Source organism: Balaenoptera acutorostrata, chromosome 8, assembly GCF_949987535.1.
Source record: "Balaenoptera acutorostrata chromosome 8, mBalAcu1.1, whole genome shotgun sequence".
In the NCBI taxonomy this organism is placed as follows: Eukaryota; Metazoa; Chordata; class Mammalia; order Artiodactyla; family Balaenopteridae; genus Balaenoptera; species Balaenoptera acutorostrata.
Genome location: NC_080071.1, coordinates 21,087,177 through 21,107,148, shown reverse-complemented (window position 1 = coordinate 21,107,148; position 19,972 = coordinate 21,087,177). Strand labels below are relative to the sequence as shown.

Sequence of the window (19,972 nt, the reverse complement as noted above, 5' to 3'; positions counted from 1 at the left end):
ATCTATGGGGGGCGAGAGCCTCTTGGGAAGATTCACTTTGAGGAAGAAGGAGCCAAATGATGAACTGACGCAGTCAGAAAGCCTCAGCCCAAGGGGAGGGCAATTTCAAGCACAGTGCGACATCCATCACTTGGATTTCTCCTATAAGAAGCAGCGGAGAGGCTGTAAATAAAACCCCGAAATGCTACTTGAGCGGACTCAGCTCCAGGGAATGACACCTGGGTACCAGGAGCTGATGCGGGCCAGGGCTCTGAGAGAGAAGCACCAGCTGCCCCAGCGGCCAGAGCATCCCTGGTCGTGAACACATGACGTGCCCCTGGGGAGCTTCCCAAAACTTCCAGAAACACTTTTACAAGGGCCTGGGGCCTTGTGTGAAGAGAGGTGGGCAACAAGTCAGTGTAATCTGAGTTATTGCTCCTGTAACCTCATTACCCAAAGACAGGTGAGGTCTGGGGAAATTCAGACTGTTAATTCTAGGGAAGAAAAAAAAAAACAGAAGGCAAGAGGGAAAAATTGGGTAACGAAATACGAAAGTTACCTGACATTACTCTCATTAAGCCTCCTTTTTCTTATTTTGGATACCTTATTTTTTGTAAGAGTGCATTGAGAAGGGTGGACAGCCTTTATTTACTCATGCGATGCAGAGGCACCGTGTGATGTAAACGTGCACTGCCATTAAGGCGCTTAAATCTAGTAGGAAAATAGTCTATCAAGACGGAGCCATCCCCCTTTCAATAAAGCATTGTTAAAATAAATGTTGGCAAAGATTTGCAAGTCTCAGCTTGCAGTGTGCATGTTTACAGCACCATGAATACAATAAATTTCCAGTTCAAAGTACCCTGAGCAGTGTTTCCACTTTCTCCCAATGCACTTTGTCTGCCATGCTGTTCCTATACTGTATCTAAGTTTTCATGTATTACAGCATGGATATGCATTCATTCACCTTATTTATTTACTCAACAAGTATCTGTTGCACATCCACTGCGTGCCAGGCACAGGGTGACAACAAGATGTGACGGCACTCCCCCGAAGCTCTCAGTTGAGGGGACAAGAGTCTTTATCACATCATCTGAATTTTATTTCAAAACACTTCAACATAAACAGTGCGATATAAATGTGTGTCTGTCCGTTGCCTTTAATCTCCTGCCTGAAGGCAATTACTTGTCTTAATCTGGAATACAGGCTCCTGGAATAGTTAACTAGCTTTTAATCAGAAGGCCACACACAACAGCTAAAGCCACCACAAGCCCAGGTTGGTCAGCTAGCCATCCTTATCAGTGACCAGCACCACGGTTACGCTAATTAGCACCCTGGAGGTTAGAAATGGAATTTCACACAGGTTAAATTACTGACTTTGTTATTTAGTATTATGGTTGCTGGAAATCTCTTTTCAGTGGTGAATTCATGGTATTTGAGGAAAGAGGATAGACTAGAAATATCACAGAAGCACCCTGGCCCGTGTATGACCCAGGCAGATAAAAATCTAGCCGGCCCTCACAGATGTGCCCTAGGCTTGATAAGTAAGTGGCTGGAGGTCCAGCTGCTGATTCCAGGGAATTATTTGGCCTCTGATTCAAAAATGTCAGGATAACTGAAGTTCTGTCTGTGGTAGGCAGAACTCCAAAGGTGTCATTCCAAGATTCCCAGGCCCTGATTATTGAATCAAACACAATCCAGGTACTACTGTGAAGGGGATCTGCAGGTGGGATTAAGAATTAAGGTTACTAACCAGCTGACCTTCAACTAGAGAGATCATTCTGGATTACGGAGTGGGCCCCATGTAATCACATGAACCCTTAAAAGCAGAAGAGGAAGACTGAAGTCAGTCTTCATCTCATGAATACATGTGATGTGTCCCCTGGGGGGCTTTCAGAACTTCCAGAAACCTTTTTACAAGGGCCTGGGGCCTTGTGTAAGGAGAGAAGGGTAGCAAGTCAGTACAATCTGAGTTAAGAGTATGAAGTGAAATGAGGCAGAAGGCAGTGGAGATGGTCAGAGAGACTCAAAGGCTGAGAAGGATTCAGCCCTTCTGGACTTGGCATGTTGCTAGTTTTGAAGATGAGAAGAAGGGGGCCACATGCAAAGGAATGCAGCCAGCCTCTAGAAGTTGAGAACGACACCTAGCCAAGAGCCAGCAAGGAAATGAGGACCTCAGTCCTACAGCCATGTGGCACTGAACTCAGCCAGCCTGAATGAGTTCAGGAATATTTCATCCCCTGAGCCCCAGAAAGGAATGCAGTCCCAGCAACATCACCAGCTGGGCCTTGTGAAACCCAGAGCAGAGAACCCGCTGTGCCAGGCTGTGCCCGGACTTCTAACCCATGAAACTGTAATATAATCAATTTGTTTTAAGCTGATATATTTGTAGTAATTTCTTAGGGCAACAGCAGAAAACTAACGTGTTGTCCATGAAATGCTGCCATACTTGCTACAGGTAAACACTGAATGCGAGATGCCATCAGGGCAGTGACCCTTCTAAAAGGACAGAGCTGGAACTTCACTAGGCATATAAAACAGGTGATATGACTGCATTGTGCCAGCCTGCTAATAAACCTCTATATGGGCAGAATGCCATCTGACCCTTATTTTCATTCATACCTGAGTGAGTTTATAGGGAGGAAAACTCTAGCCCTCACCTCTTGTAACTACTGGTAGTAGTTATAATTTAGCATAAAGAATCTAATACCTGAAGTTGGTTTCGTTTTGCTAGTAAGAATCACTAACCAAACCATCACAAATAAATGAATAACCACAAACTTTGGTTCTAAGATGTCTCTAGAAGAAAGATCAGAGTCCTTCCTGGAATCATTTCAGTTCCTCTAAGGAACTAGGGAAGGAGCCCATAAGGGGGAAGGAGTTCTCCTGATATTTAGCAGGAGAGGAGCCCTGTGCTGCGTGATGAAGTAAAGACCCCAGAAACAGGGAGGCAGGGCCCTCGAGAACTTTCTTTCCCTGAGGGTTCAACGTGTGGTCCCTGGACGGCCGCCACAGCATCACCTGGGATCTTGTTAGAAATGCAAATGCTCAGCCCCACCCCAGGGCACCGGGTGATTCTGATACCCATGTTTGAAAACCACCACAGGGGTTAGCAATACAGGACCTTGTCCATGCCCTGAGGCAGCTTCCAATCAAATAAGAAGATGAGACAGAAAGAGGTGCCCAGCGGACAGTGTTAAGGGACTGGGGAAAACAGCAGAGGGAAGAGGCGGGACCTGAACCGGGTCTGAGGATGAAGAGGGGGTGGCATCACTTCCTCCCAGAGGGCCTGCACAGAGGTGGGAGACAGAGTGATCTACTTTTTCCATTCCCACGCAGAATAAAAGCAGCTGAAGGAAGAAAGCCGTGCCTCTTTTGTTGGCTTCCACAAAGCGCCATGTACTCAGTAGGTACACAAATGTTAATTTTGACAAGAAAAAGTTCCTTTCTGCTTTTTGAATAAATTATACATATTTGCTATAAACTAATAACTTTTATGATTCGGGGTTATTTTTTTCAAATATTCATTCAGTACAGTGGCTACTGCGGAATCCTGTTCTAACCCTCATTCATTCTTTTTGCCAAGGGCAGGAGATCAGTGAGGGAAGGCATGGGGTGGGAGGAAAGAGCATGGGTTCCAGTGTATCCAGAGGTCCCACCTGTTGGCAGGTGCTCCATGACCCTCCTAAACCATCCTGGAGAGGGCAGGAGAAGAGCAGTCCTGTCTCACGCAGCAGCAATCCATCCTCCTCAGGGCCCAGGTCCAGACTTGCCCATCCTCCTCAAACAAAGCTCTGGCGCACACACACCCCACCTTCCCCCCTCTGCAGGAACCCTCGGGTCCTATGTCACAAAGATAATGGCATCAGAAGGAAACACCTGAAACTCTCCTCAGCTCCATCTTCACACACACTTGCAATGGCACTCATCCTGTCATATCTGTGTAAAGTCAATCCTTCTACCTATGCTCAGGGTGCCAAGATCAAGGGCAAGGAAAGGTCATCCAACAGTTTATACAGAGAAATATCTCTAATGGTTACCCTGGATAGGAGGAGCCTTTATGAGTTTAATTAGATTAGGTTAAAAGATTATCCTTGGATGTTAGTTACAACCTGACTAGCTTGCACTGAGACCATTAAGATCCAGTTAGGACAATGAGCTACCACTACACACCTAGTAGAATGGCTAAAATTTAAAAAAAATTTTTGATGATTAAAAACTGCTCGTGAGGACGCAGATCAATAGGAACTCTCCTACACTGCTGGTGGGAATGCAGAATGGTACAGCCACTTTGGAAAACAGTTGGCATCTTCATATAAAATTAAATTAATACATTTAACATATCACCAAGCAACTCCACAACTACGTATTGACTCAAGAGAAATGAAAATATAAATTTACTCAAAAACCTGTATGAATGTATTTATAGCAATACATGCATACACATTTACTCATAATCACCAAAAAAAACCCTGAAAGCTATTCAAATGTCCTTCAACTAGTGAATGGATAAACGACATTATAGCCATGCAATAAATTAATACTACTCAGCAATAAAAAGTAAAGCGGTAAGACACAACGTTGTAAATCAAGTATACTTCAATAAGAAAAATATATTGGGAAAAAAAAAAAAGAGGTATTGACACCCACTACAACATGGATGAATTTCAAGTGTATTATGCTTAGTGAAAGAAGCCAGGTTCAAAAGGCTGTATAATGTATGCTTCTATTTAGATGACATTCTGGAAGAGGCAAACTACAGGCTTGGAGAACGTATCAGGGGTTGCCAGGGAGTAGGGGCTGACTACAAAGGGGCAGGATGAGGGAATATTTTGGGGTGAGGGACTGTTCTGTGCTTGACTGTGGTGGTGCTTACACAACTCCATGTATTTGCCAAAGCTCACAGAGCAAAAATAATTTTATTCTATGTAAATAAAAAAATAAGTGAAAAAAAATTTTAATTAAAAAAGAGTGGGCCTGACTGAGGGTGTCATTCCGTGCTGGGGAGTGACTCTAACTGCACGAAACTTCTATCCTGGGTAAACATCTCTGACCCACTGAGAGGCAGAACCAGCCAGAGGCCAGCCCCAGCATCTGTCATCCCCTTGCACCTTGATAAGAGAGCCCTGGTTTTTAACTAGTCACTGTTTTAAAAGTACTCAATACCTGGAAAGAAACGAAGAGATCACAGGATATCCCTTACAGTGGGATGCTGGGGGTTGTTTATGTAAAGCAGACTCTCCAGACTATCTCATTCCATAGGTGTGTACTCTTGATTGACTTCCTATCAACTGGACTATTTTACCGCTCTGCGAATTGCAAAAAAACTGATAGCAATGCATATGAATTTTGTCTGGCAGAGACTATAAATCCCTGTAATCCAAATTCTCATTTAAACTGGTCTTAATGTCTTGCTTGTTCCTGCCTTAATGAATGAGCTAAATAAAACTGTTGACATAGGACCTTTTTATATTTACGTGTCATGCTTCTGCTTTTTTGAAAAATTATACTTTAGCAGCACAGCACATTAAATGAATAAAAGCCTGCATTTTCTAGCCTTCTTGGCAGCCACTGAGAGGAAAGTGAGTGTTGGGTGGGATTTCAAGAAGGACTGTTTAAAGGGAGCCAACCCAGCTGGGAGAGGCCCCTTTCTGGCAGAAATGCTGACATACCAGGCGGTACTCAACAATCCTACTGGACACTGAGGTGACCTTGTGGTGAGAGGGAATGTAGGCTGATAACAGCTCCCAAAGGTATGTCCAGGACCCAATCCCTAGAACCTGTACACATTACTTCATTTGGAAAAGTGGTCCATGTGGCTGTGGTTAAGGATTTTTGAGATGAAAGCATCATTCCGGATTATCCAGGTAGGCCCCAAATGCCACCACAATAATCATCACAAGTATCCTTGTAAAAGAAAGGCAGAGGGGGATCAGACCATCACACATAGAGAAGGCCATGTGAGACAGAGAATGGAATGACGCAGCCACAAACCAAGGAATACTTAGAGCCATCAGAAGCTAGAAGAGGCAAGGAACCGATTCTCCCTAGAGTTCTTCACAGGGGATGCAATTCTGCTGATACCTTGATTTCTGACTTCCAGCCTCCAGAAGCGTGAGAGAATAAATTTCTGTTGTTTTAAGTCACCAAGTTTGTGGTAGCCCCAGGAAACTAACACCAATGATAAGCACCAAGCTAGGTTCCCTGACGACACCTTGAACTCACCAAGGCTCCGAGCCACGTACCTCTGGACCATTAACTAGAGAGAGAAACACATTTTTATCTTGTTTAAGCGATTACGTATTTGATTTTTTTTTTCTTGAAGCCAAACTTAATCCTAATACTGTGGCATACTGAGATCATGAGTTCCTGGCCCCAACCTCACCTTGCCTCCGGTGATCAATCATATTGGTTGTCCTGCAATCTGAGGCAAGGTTGAGAATTAAATGAGTTGAAGAAAAAAGAAGTCAAACCCAAAGTATCAAAACAACTGTGTTATGGTTAAGATTAAGTTTGCACCACTGGGCATAATCAGGGAGTATGTGTAGTAAAGAATTTTTAACGTTTTTAACATGTGGCATATCAGAGTATCTAACTGATTAACTTTGTGATTCCTATTTGAAATGGGTAATTTTCAGCTTTAAAATTTACTTCAATATATTTATTATTTTTATTATTTTTAAATTGAAGTATTTATACTTCAATCTATAATATTGTGCTAGTTTCAGGTGTACAGCACAGTAATTCAGGTTTTTTGCAGATTATATTCCATTATAGGTTATTACAAGATATTGAATATAGTTCCCTGTGCTATACAGTAAATCCTTGTTGCTTATCTATGTATCTCACATCTTCTTAAGCCAATCGTCTCTTAATGGACACCTGGGTTGTTTCCATGTCTTGGCTATTGTAAATAGTTCTGCTATGAACGTTAGGGTGTATGCATCTTTTCAAATTGGAGTTTTTGCTTTTTCCAGATATATATGCCCAGGAGTGGAACTGCCGGATCATATGGTTCTATTCTTAGTTTTTAAAGGGACCTTCGTGCTGTTTTCCATATTGGCTGCACCAATTTACATTCCCACCAACAGTGTACGAGGGTTCTCTTTTCTCCACACCCTCTCCTGAATTTATTATTTGTAGACTTTTTGACGATAGCCATTCTGACAGGTGTGAGACGATACCTCATTGTGGTTCTGATTGGCATTTCTCTAATAATTGGCGACATTGAGCATCTTTTCATGTGCCTGTTGGCCATCGGTGTGTCTTCTTTGGAAAAATATCTATTCAGGTCTTGTGCCCATTTTCTTGGGTTGATTGTTTTTTTGATATTGAGTTATATGAGCTGTTTTAAATGTATGGTTTTAAATTAGATTATAAACATAAGACTTGTAAGTTGAATTTAAAGGCCATGGAAAGCCACGTTTAAAATTACCTACGATACAATGAACAGTAATTTGAAACTTATATCATCATCTGTACACAAAATGCTGCTCTCAGACATCAAAAGCCTCATTTTATACGTTGGAGAGACGGTTGTTGAAGTCAGTCTCTCACTTTCAAAATGCTCACTGGAAGGAGAATTCAAGATGGAAGGAAAGAAGGAGGGAGGGAGGGAGAAAGGAGAAAAAAAATCCCTTAACTCCAAGTCCACCACAATCCACCTACAGCCCCCAGCTGGCCAACAAAGCTAGCCATCATTCATTTCTGGCCCCCCAGCCAAATTCTAGAACCTTCCATGTGCTACTGCAGTCCTCACTGTCATCGCTGTGTACTTGTCAGCAACCCCAACGAACTCCTCCACGTTCCTGGCATCTATACAGAGGAGGCACTCTGCTCTGAAACGCTCTCTCTCAGGTCAGGAGCAGTCTGCAATCTCGCTATGCACGGTCAGAGGCTGGTGTGTCGGGCCACACACAAGGGCCTCTAATAGTCCCAGAGAGCCATGACAGGCCGGGTGTGTGAGCTTGAGGCAAACGTCCTTCTCTGACCTCTGTGGTGAGGAGCTCACACTTGAACGCACGTGGTTTCCATTATCTGAAATACCTCTTGAAAACATCAGGAACCTAAGAGGGCAGCAGCTAAGTGATATCTGGGGGCTTAGCTGTTATCTCTTTCGAGGTTGAACAGGACAAATTGCACTCACAGATGACATAGGTAACCCATGACATCACTGACAAGGAGCCAGATGATGAGCCACAGGCAGAGCTCATCTCCTCCCGACACAGCTGCCACCCCCTGTAATGACTGAGACAGTCACAGCCCTCTCAGCTCCAACGTTCAACTTTCTACTAGTGTCTTGGGTTTAGGACACAGCAGAGGGAAGGGCTGCCACATTAACTGAGTTACAGTTCAAGTTCTTTATGAACTTTTCTTATCCATCAAAGCAAAAACAATTTTATTTTAGTTAAATAATGGATGTTAATACACTTTATTTATTAAAACACACGGATCGTAAGTGTCCAGCTCGATAAATGTTTACATATGTATATATCTATGTAAAACAGTCTAGATCAAGTTTTAAAATATTACAATTTTTTTTAAAGAAAGTTCTCTCATGGTCTTTCCAGTGAATAGCCATCCCTCTCCTCAAAAGCAACAATTTTACCTCACTCTCAAAAGCTGATCAAGATTAACATTAAATTTGGAATTCCTGGGCTTCCCTGGTGGCGCAGTGGTTAAGAACCCACCTGCCAATGCAAGGGACCGGGTTCGAGCCCTGGTCTGGGAAGATCCCACATGCTGCAGAGCAACTGAGCCCGTGTGCCACAACTGCTGAGCCTGCACTCTAGAGCCCGTGAGCCACAACTAATGAAGCCTGCGCGCCTACAGCCCGGGCTCCGCAGCAAGAGAGGCCACGGCAATGAGAAGCCCGTGCACCACAACGAAGAGTAGCCCCCGCTTGCTGCAACTAGAGAAAGCCCGCGCACAGTAATGGAGACACAACTCGGCCAAAAATAAAGAAAATAAATAAAAATTAAAAAAAAAAAATTTGGAATTCCTGATGACACACTGATTTATTACAACAAAAAGAGTGACTGCTTCTTGATTTTCTTTAGAACCAACTCTAACAGGCTGTCACACTAGTCTCCAGCTTAGCACTCCCTAACCACCACCCAGGTCAACCGCAGGCCATATTAAACTATCCCACCAACTTCCCCACCTCTCCTGTTCTGAAGACTCCTCCTATGGATGTAAGCATTGCAGGAGGCAGAGGGCTGCTAATCCCCACCCGCCCCCTGTTTCCACACATCATGGTGGGCACTTGCAGGCTCCCTGGCCAACTTCCACACAGCCTTAAACTTCTTAAAACATCTGGCCAAAGAAGAATGAAACAAAATAAGTCCCCAACCTGCCTACACCCAAAGATAAAAGCTCCAGAAGTTCAGAGTTTCAACCTGTTGCACTTTTATACCTCAGCTATTAAACAATTTTGAATAATCAGAAAAAAAGCTTACCTTAAGATATGCATTAGAAGTTAATGGGGACTTCCCTGGTGGTCCAGCGGTAAAGAACCTGCCTTCCAATGCAGGGGACGCAGGTTCGATCCCTGCTGGGGGAACGAAGATCCCACACGCCCTGGGGCAACTAAGTCCGTGCGCCACAACTACTGAGCCCGCGCACCTCAATGAGAGAGCCCGCATGCTGCAAACTACAGAGCCCACGTGCTCTGGAGCTCACGCGCCACAACTAGAGAGGGAAAACCCACAGGCCACAACTAGAGAGAAGACCGTGCGCCGCAACAAAGATCCCTCATGACGCAACTAAGACCCAAAGCAGCCATAAATAAATAAATAAAGTAAAAAAATTTTTTAAAGTTAATGTGCCAAAAATAATAACTACTGGGAATTTTAACTTTAAAGCATTCACTTTTTATGTAAACCCAATCATGTATAAAGGCAAAGTCAGAAATCAGCCTCTCTTTTAAGAACTCAAAACATTTTTTTCTTCAAGTACTTTAGCTACTAGACATCACGAGGGTCAGGAAAGAGACATGGGTCTCTAGAACACGGCAATCCTTCTGCATTTACCACACGGTGGCGCTGCTTCGATACTAATTCCAGATAGAATCCAGAAGTGTGTTTCACCACCACCAAGACAATAACGCTTGCAACCCGTTAGGAGTTAAGAGCGTGACGTCCAGAAAATTTTTTGTTTTTTTTTTTAAGGTTTAAGGCAAAATACATATGGTTAGCAGTCTATATGGATAAATTAAAACTGCTCAGGCAGCAACTCTGCCCTCATTTTAGGCTGGACTTAACAGAATTCTGACATATTTGCCAGGGGAAGGCTGATCAGCCTGAGAGCCAACAATGCAATGTGTTGGGCAGAAGGGCCGAGTGCCTGAGTGAGATGTCTCACAGCGCAACACTGACATGTCACCTACCTGTGAATCTATACTGATATAAATAGGTAAGTGAGGAAGAAGACACGAATCGCTCAGGCAGAAAAATTCCAAATAATTTATGTACATATTCCACTCGCAAGGTGGGGAGCCCAAGTCCCACCCTGCATGGGGGGCTGTGCATAGCAACTTCCCTCCAGAGAGTAGAGGATGGAGAGGGATGTAAGAAAAAGAGTAACTTCACCCTGGAGAAACCCGGCAACCTCTACCTGGGCCGGGTGAACAAAGTGAACGAAAGCCGTGATAAGTCCTGTTGAAGTGTCAACATGATGTGATGAGAAGGGCACTGTACCTCTCTGGTCCGCCTCCTCAAAACTTCAGTCTAATCATGAGAAGCATCAGACAAACCCCCCAAAGAGGGGCGTCCTACAAACCATGGGAACAGCAGCCTCAGAACTGCCAAGGTCATCAAAACCAAGGAAAGTCTGAGAAACTGTCAGAGCCAAATGGAGCCTAAGGAAACATGACAAATAAATGTCACAGGGTATCCTTGACTAAGATCCTGGATATTAGGTATCAACTAAAGAAATAGGAAGTACAGACTTCGGTTAATAGTAATGTATCAGTATGAGATCATTAGTTGTGACAATGTATCATACTAATATACTATGTTAATGATAAAAGAAAGTGGCTATGTGGTAATATATGGGAACTCCAAACTATCTTTGAACTGTTCCAAAATAAACTTTTTATCTAAGGCTCAAATGGTAACTAAGAGAAGCCTTCACATACAGGAGGATTCCTTCAGCTTCTGTATTAAGGAACCTAGGCTGTGTTCCCAACAATCCCTTGACATCCGCCATAGAGGAGGAAGGCTGTTACAGGCTGAAGGGCATGCCCCCAAATATCATATGCTGAAGTCCTACGTCCTAGTACCTCAGCATGTGACTATATTTGCAGACGAGGCCTTTAAGAGGTGATTGAGTTAAAATGAGGCCATTGAGGTGAGCCCTAATCCAATCTGAGTGCTGCCCTTACAAGAGGAAATGTGGACAAAGAGACACCAGGAATGCACAGACACAGAGGAAAGACCACGTGAGGACATAGGGAGAAGGTGGCCATCTGGAAGCCAAGGATAGAGGCTGCAGGAGAAACCAAACGTGCCAGTACTTTGATCTTGGACTTCCAGCCTCCAGACCTATATGACAAAATTAATTTCTGTTGTTTAAGCTACCCATCTTGTGGTACTTTGTCATGGCAGCCCTAGCAAACTAATACAAAGGTGAAGCAGAAAAACAGTGCTTCACTGAATGTTATGTGAAGGACAGCAGTGGGAATGCAGAGCTTGATGGCTTCTGTGCCATGTGTACCTTTTGAGAGGGATCTGACCTAAGGCTGCTGTTCTGGGTGGCAACTAAGTGACGTGGAGATGACCCAGGCTTTGGACTCAGGCAGACTGAAGTCCAAGTCGCAGTCAGTCCCTAAGTAGCTGTATAACCCTTCAGGCAAGTTATCTAAACGCTTGGGTTTTTCCAGCAACTGTAAGTGGGATTCATGCCTACACCTCAGGGTTAAAAATGTTTACAAAGGGTCTAGTACATGGTAAGCACTGAATAAATACTAAGTTTCCATTCTCCCCTTCCTTTCCTCTAAGGCAAAAGTCAGGTTGGCAAACTATGGTCTAGGGGCCAAGTCTGACCCACTGCATGTTTTTATAAATAAAATGTTACTGGAACATGGCCATGACCATTCATGAATGAACTGTTTGTGGCTGAGTTGTGCTACAGTGAAATGTGAGTGGTCACAACACAGACCGTATGGCCCTCAAGGCCTAAAATATTCACTATCTACCCCTGACAGAAAGAGTTTGTTGATTCTGCTGTTTTCCTATTTCCAAAAGCTGACAGATGCTTGTCATTCCTTATCATACTTGAACTTCCAAGCATCTGCCACAGATGCCATGTCTTGAGATCCTTCCTCCTCCCTGGAGGCCAGTGATCTGAGCTCAGGCTCTGCATCTCCAATTCCCTGGTGCTCTTCACAAGCAAGGATCTCTGCAGAATACCAAGCTTAGAGGTATTCAAAGTCGCCACCCCACCTGGCCAACCTGTTTCTGTGTTCCACATTGTCATTAATTACACCAGCACCTATGCCTGTGGCTGTACAGAGACAACATGACTTGGAATCCCAGCACCGGGGCTGAAATTCCACCTGTCAGAGCCTTACCTAAAACACGAAAATAATGACTCCCCTTGGAGACCCCGTAACAATAGGGGGAAAATGTGAATAAAGCCACTAGTGCAGCAAAAAGTTTTTGAATCTAGATCTATCTAGAAACCCAAGCTAGAGACCTTAGCAAGCTTCCCAATTGCTGTGCAAAGAATTTGTTACAGGATGTGCTGGGATGTAGATCCCCCAGCTCTGTGGACTGCAGGACAGTGCTACAAGGGACAGTCCATTTACCCCACTGCTGGACAAATATTTCCTATATGTGCCATGATATGAAAAGGGCTCACAAGCCCTGGCCCATTTTGCACTTTTCTTCCTTCTCTAATTCTCATGTACAAATGGGTCACCACAACCTACAGGGACCCACCTCCTTTTCCTAAAATTTTCTCAAATGGACCTCCACCTCCCTCCATCCTCCTCCTCTGTCACTGCCAAGGTTTCAGCTTCTATACATCCTTTGAATCACTACAAAAGAGGCCCAACCAGTCTCCTCTACTCCAAGATGGCCTGTACAAAATAAATACTTACTGTCCCAACTCAAATCTACTTATTTCATCCCTCTATTTTAAAAACAGTCAAAAGAATAAGACAACACTGCCAGAAGAATCAAATCCTCCCCGGCCCCACTGTACTTCCATCCTTGGTCCTCAAATGCGACCTGTCCCATAATGCTGTGTGAGATCCAGCCACTGCGGGCCAGTCCAGACTTCATGCAGGGTTCTTCTTCCCCTACGGGGCAGTCTTCCCACCCAACCCAATCCCTGTCTGCCATGTAACCCCTAACTCATGCTTCAAGACCACCCTCCAATGTCACCTGCGCTTGGAATGTTGCCAACTCCCCCCAAGAGATGCTTGCTCTTCTCTGTGTGGTCACAGCACTTTATAGACACCACAGTGTCTTAAAAGTTATTGCCTCTCTCACTAAACTGGGAGGCCCCCAAATCTTAAGGCCAGAGCATGTATTTACCTTTATATCTACCTCATCTCTAGAGCAGAGCCCAACACGTAGCTGATGCTCAATAAACCCCTTAAAACAAATGTTTATGGAACCTCATGAAATCACTGAGTGAAGGAAGGATGGAAGTAACTCAGAGTGCCTCTGAAGCCACTTGGAAAAATAAAGTTTACCACCAAAAAAAGTCCCAAGTCCCATCCACCCACAGTGTCCTCTTAAGAAGGAAGCCTTGAAAAATCTCTTGCCAGCTTAGCTGCCAGGAAGTCCAGGAGAGCTGGGGAAGAAGGAGCTCAGAAGAGCACTAGTGCATAAAAAATAAAGGTGAAAGGGCACACAAACTAAGACTTGCCAGTATGAAAGGAAGAAATGTGGAACATGAACCACAAAAATAATGAAAAGGTGTCCAAATGCAAATTAAAAATGTGATTCTCTTAAGCAGTCTGCTAGGACGTTCCTTTCTCGTTTCAGGGAAAACACATGGGATTCAACACATCTTTATTTTTTCCTTTCTGTGTATCATGAAGAAATCTACAAGCAACAGTGTGAGTCAGTCACATGACTGGCAGGTATCAAGCTACAGTCATATTTTTCCTGCCTTAAAAGGACCTGTTATTCCTCAATTGCTTATTAAAACACCACAAACTTAAGAAAAATATGCAGTAAAACTTAACATCAAGTTAATATCAAGTCCTTGGTCTGGACTGTGACACCACTTCTTCCTGACTGAGGGTCTTGTAGGGCTCAGGTGGCCGTTCCAAGGCATCCTGTACAGCCGGGCGGAAGCAAACGTCACCTCAAGACAACACACAGATGCTGGGTGGTTTCCCTACTCTCACCCACAACATCTTTAGCACCAGTTTGCTTCCTTGGGAACTGCTTTCCACACTCCTCCAAAACATGGTTACTTGCATTCTCACAGGTTGACCTTTATCACTTTCAATAAGAGCTACAATAGGATCAAGAATAAACAAGGCATTTGGTCGGGAGCAGCACAGACAACAGGAGATGAAAACCATGACCAGAGCTAACAAACCCATATCCAAATGTCAACAATTAGACTTTACAGGTCCCTGCACTGAGGCAGTGGAGCTTTCCCTGCTGTCCATGTCAGAAAACCAGACTGAAGCCAAAACAAGAAGTAGGAGAGAGGCCAACAAAGGGAAAGAGGGGCGAATTACCCGCTCTCGGGAATCAGGGGCAGCAGAAGCGTTTCTTGTGGGGGTTTTAGGAGCCAAGCACTTGTCAAGCATTCCCTCTATCCTCTCCAAGGCCAATACAGTAGGTAGTTCATTCTCATTCCCAGATGAGGAAACCAAGAATCAGAGAAGTGGCAAAGTAATTTCCAAGGACACACAGCTACTGAGAACAGGATTTGAACCCAGGTCTGTCTGTCTTTTAGGGCCAGAAGCTTCCCACAACACCACATAGCTTGGATAGAATTTCTCCACCTAGAAGGCAGCGAGGGAAAAGGCGGAGTGTACAGAAGTTCAAGCTTATCTAATGCAAACAAGATCTGCTTAAACCTCACAACTTCCAAAAACACCCCCAAACAAACAAATCATGGACTCTGCAAATCTTTTGCATGCATATACTCATATTTTAATGTGTACATGAGAACATGTACACACTCATTCAAATCTTAGAGAATACATCTGGCTCTAATAGGAACTGTAGAAGTGGAAAAAAAGGTTGTAAATTATTTTGTAAAAGTAAATTATTTCTAATAAAGTTATTGAATTTTTGCTAAAGAGCTCAAAGTCGACAATCATTCTTTGATTGACACAACAGGAGATTCCTAGCCTGGCAGCCTCACCGCCAAGACCTTTAGTTTCCATGTCAAATATTAACACTAGACTCCAGGATGTGTACAACAGGCGTATATTTTCTTTTGATTACTGAAGACCGTCAACATCCAGAGTCCCTGTGAAATGTCAAAATGCCTGAGACAGAAGTGTCCATAACACTTTCTGCATTCTCAGATGCCACTCCCCTCCTGCGTTACAGTGGAGCAGAGTTACCTCACTTGCATTCAACTACACGTGTTCTACAAGATGGGGGATGGTTCTGGAAGATGAGACACAAACATCTGCTTCTCCCTCAGCCACTCTCAGCCCCTACGTGCTTCTCACATAGTGGAATTCTGGTGTATAAAGTACGTAATTTCTGGTACAACGCCATCCTAAATACAAACTATCTACTTCACCTGGTGCAAAAAACAAAACAAAACACAACAATCTCCCAATGGCAGAAGAAAAATGGTGGTACCATCCAAAGACACTGTGTCTACATGTAGCATTTATGAGCAATTTAAGGCATGCTCAAGGGTAACCTGACGCAAATGTTTCTGCCTTACATTCTTTTTCATTTACCTGTGTAAGGAGCAACTTTGTAACCCTGTTCTCGTGCCTAGCTTCAGACAATAAGTTGTCTGCTCAACTTTCACTGGAGTTTTGCTCTCACTGCCCAGTGAACACATTTGAACCATTTTGGAGCACTTACTCTCTATCAGCTTCATGAATCACTATTTCTCATTTCAACGAAGAGCTCACGGGAGCTTCACAGATTATTGAGGCAGGGCACCACCAGGAATCCGACCTTTTTTCTTTACCTAATTGTCTCTTTTCTGCTAAGAACTACTGCTTTCTTAAACCTCTGCATTTGCATCACTAGTTCCAAGAGCTGGCTTCCTTTACAGGGCAATTTTACGACATAATTTTAATTACTTCACACGAATCATGTGCAAACCAAAAGAAGATGAATAACACAAGTAGTTGATGGCAGAGCTGGAACTGGAATCCAGACAGTCGGTCAGTCACTGTGTTATGCTGCTTTCATGTCCTATTCACAGGGAACAAAGCCTGCTGCACATCAAGAAGACATATGTATGCCAGAAAGCATACAGATCTGAGGGTGAAATTCCACTGGGAAGCATCTGGCTGCGGACAGGGAATCAAGAGGACCGATACTGTGAGAATCAGCCACTGAGTCAGATGAAGGAAGTTGAAGATGGGCTCCAAGGCAGACGGTTGCAGTGAAATAGCAAGCACCAAAGGAGAGCTTGTGTACCATACCCTACGCTTTACGGTATACATCGCAATTTCACTTACCTTATAAGAGAAGCACCATTATTACCCCCATCGCCCAGATGAAGAAACACCTATAACTTAACCAAGCACACCAAGTGGGAGGTGAATACAGTTCCAACCTGCCCAAGACTGGGGTGGAGACAGGCACCTATCAGGATCATTAACAACTCAGCTAAAACAAGAGACTCACAAGTCGCTAAAACAAGAGACTCACAAGTCCCTAACTTATGGTGGCTAACTTATTCTCCTAGGCTTTTCCAAAAGTGAAATTGATTCTGAGTAGGCCTATATCTATTAAAGAAATTGAATCAATAATTAATAACTTTCCAAAACAGAAAGCACTAAGCCCAGATAGGTACCAATTCTCTACAATCTCTCTCAGAGGATGGAAGCAGAAGGAATACTTCCTAACTCATTCTATGAAGCCAACATTGCTCTAATACCAAAACCAGACAAAGACATTATAAGAAACCTACAGAACAATATCTCTCATGAGCATAGATGAAAAAATCCTCAACAAAATACTATCAAATTGAATCTAAGAACGTATAAAAAGAATTACACATCACAACCAAGTGGGATTTATCCCAGGTATGCAAGGCTGGTTCATCACTAGGAAATCAATTAATGTAATCCATCACATTAATAGGCTAAAAAGCAAAATCACATGGTCATATCAATAGATGCAGAATATGTATTTGACAAAATCTAACACGAATTCTTGATAAAAACTCTCAGTAAACTAGGAATAAAGGGGAACTTCCTCACCTTGACAAAGATATCTATAAAAACTCTACAGCTAATATACTTACTGGTGGAAACAAAAAGCTTTCTCACTGAGATCAGGAACAAGGCAAGGATATCCCCTCTCTCCACTCCTTTTCAACATTGTACTAGAAGTTCTAGCTAATGCAATAAGGTAAGAAAAGGAAATAAAAGGTATACAGCTTGGGAAGGAAGAAATAAAACTGTCTTTGTTCACAGATGACATGACCATCAATGTAGAAAATCTGAAAGAACTGACCAAAAACTCCTGTAACAAGGGATTATATAGCAAGGTTCTAAGATACAAGGTTAATATACAAAAGTCAATCAATTTTCTATATGCCAGCAAAGAACAAGTGGAATATGAAATTTAAAATAGGATACCATTTGCATTAGCATCCTTCAAAATGAAATACTTAGGTATAAAGAGCAAAATAGATACAAGATCTATGTGAGGAAAGCTACAAAACACAGAAGAAAGAAATCAAAGAACTAACAAAATGAGAGATGGTCCACATTCAAGGATGGGAAGACTCAATACTGTCAAGGTGTCAGTTCTTCCCAAGTTAATCAACAGATTCAATATAATCTCAATCAAAGCCCCAACAAGTTATTTTGTGGATACTGACAAACTGATTCTAAAGTTTATACAGAGAGGCAAAAGACCCATAATAGCCAACATAACACTGAAGAAGAAGAACACAGTTCTTCTAGCAGACTTCAAGATTTACTATAAAGCTAAAGTAATCAAGACAGTGTGGTATTGGCACAGAATAGACAAACAGATCAATGGAACATAACAGAAAGCCTAGAAATAGACCCATATAAATACAGTCAACTGATCTTTCACAAAGGAGCAAAGGCAATACAATGGAGCAAAGTCTTTTCAACAAATGGTGCTGGAATAACTGGATATCCACATACAAAAAAATGAATCTGGACACAAACTCCACACCCTTCACAAAATTTAACTCAAAATGGCTCACAGACTTAAAACAAAACTATAAAACTTCTAGAAGGTAAAATAGGAGAAAAGCTATATGACCTTGGGTATGGCAAGGGCTTTTTAGATATAATACCAAAGGTATTATTCATGGGAGAAATCACTGATAAGCTGGACTTCATTAAAACTAAAAGCTTCTGCTCTGAGAAAGACAATGTCAACAGACTAAGAAGATGAGCCACAGACAAGGAGAAAATATTTGTAAAAGATATATCTGGGCGTCGGCGGCGGCCGGAGCTCGAGCCCCAGCGGCTGAGGGCGGGCGCGGGGGAGGGAGGGGGGCCGGTCCGCGACGACTCCCAGGACGGCGTTTCTCCTCCGAGCAGCGCCGGTTTCGGCTTTGGGGGGGGCGGGGGTACAGCCCATCCATGACCATGGGCGACAAGAAGAGCCCGACCAGGCCAAAAAGACAAGCAAAACCTGCTGCAGACGAAGGCTTTTGGGATTGTAGCGTCTGCACCTTCAGAAACAGCGCCGAAGCCTTTAAATGCAGCATCTGCGATGTGAGGAAAGGCACCTCCACCAGAAAACCTCGGATCAATTCTCAGCTGGTGGCACAGCAAGTGGCCCAACAGTATGCCACTCCACCACCCCCTAAAAAGGAGAAGAAGGAGAAGGTTGAAAAGCAAGACAAAGAGAAACCCGAGAAAGATAAAGAAATTAGTCCTAGTGTTACCAAGAAAAATACCAACAAAAAAACAAAACCAAAGTCCGATATTCTGAAAGATCCTCCTAGCGAAGCGAACAGCATACAGTCTGCAAATGCTACAACAAAGACCAGTGAAACGAATCACACCTCAAGGCCCCGGCTGAAAAACGTGGACAGGAGCACCGCACAGCAGCTGGCAGTGACTGTGGGCAACGTCACCGTCATTATCACAGACTTTAAGGAAAAGACTCGCTCCTCCTCGACCTCCTCATCCACAGGGACCTCCAGTGCAGGGTCAGAACAGCAGAACCAGAGCAGCTCGGGGTCGGAGAGCACAGACAAGGGCTCCTCCCGCTCCTCCACGCCAAAGGGCGACATGTCAGCAGTGAATGATGAATCTTTCTGAAATTGCACATGGAGTTGTGAAAACTATGAATCAGGGTATGAAATTCACATCCTCCACCTGCCCATGCCGCTCGCACCCCTGGAGAATCTTCTGTGGACATCGACCTCTTAGTGATGCTGCCAGGATAATTTCTGCTTGCCATGGGCATCTGGCCCCCAAGGAATTTCGCACCCTGACGATTACTCTTGACACTTTTATGTATTCCATTGTTTTATATGATTTTCCTAACAATCATTTATAATTGGATGTGCTCCTGAATCTACTTTTTATATAAAAAAAAAAAAATCTGCTGTGCACAATTTTCCATGTACATTACAACTGGTTTTTGTTTTTGTTTTGTTGGGGGGGAGTGGGGTGGGAGTCGGGGAGGGAGCTTTTATTTATTGTGTTCACAGACTCCATCCTTTCAGCATATCCTTTTAAGTTTAGTTCTTTCTTCCAGTTATACTATGTACTATCAGTTTTGATATAACTATATATATATAAATATAAAATTATATATAAAGGGTTATTTGAAACCAATCCATGGCAACGCTGGTGCTTGATACACTGTGAAGT

At 43.4% G+C, this 19,972-nt stretch overlaps 2 protein-coding genes across 5 annotated transcripts in view; one reads left to right on the top strand and one right to left on the bottom strand.

Annotated features, from left to right (window-relative positions):
- Positions 1 to 19,972, bottom strand: part of TANC1 (tetratricopeptide repeat, ankyrin repeat and coiled-coil containing 1) — a 251,103-nt gene that overhangs the window by 102,616 nt on the left and 128,515 nt on the right. The gene's annotated exons all lie outside the window — the stretch shown is intronic.
- On the top strand, positions 18,625 to 19,753 carry LOC103000335 (RING1 and YY1-binding protein). The gene has a single exon (XM_007192445.3). The coding sequence runs from the start codon at positions 18,728 to 18,730 to the stop codon at positions 19,412 to 19,414; it is 687 nt and encodes a 228-aa protein (XP_007192507.2). The 5' UTR covers positions 18,625 to 18,727; the 3' UTR covers positions 19,415 to 19,753.

What these genes read in the sequence shown, in the direction of transcription:
- LOC103000335 (XM_007192445.3), top strand. Translation starts at nt 18,728, where the DNA reads ATGACCATGGGCGACAAGAAGAGCCCGACCAGGCCAAAAAGACAAGCA.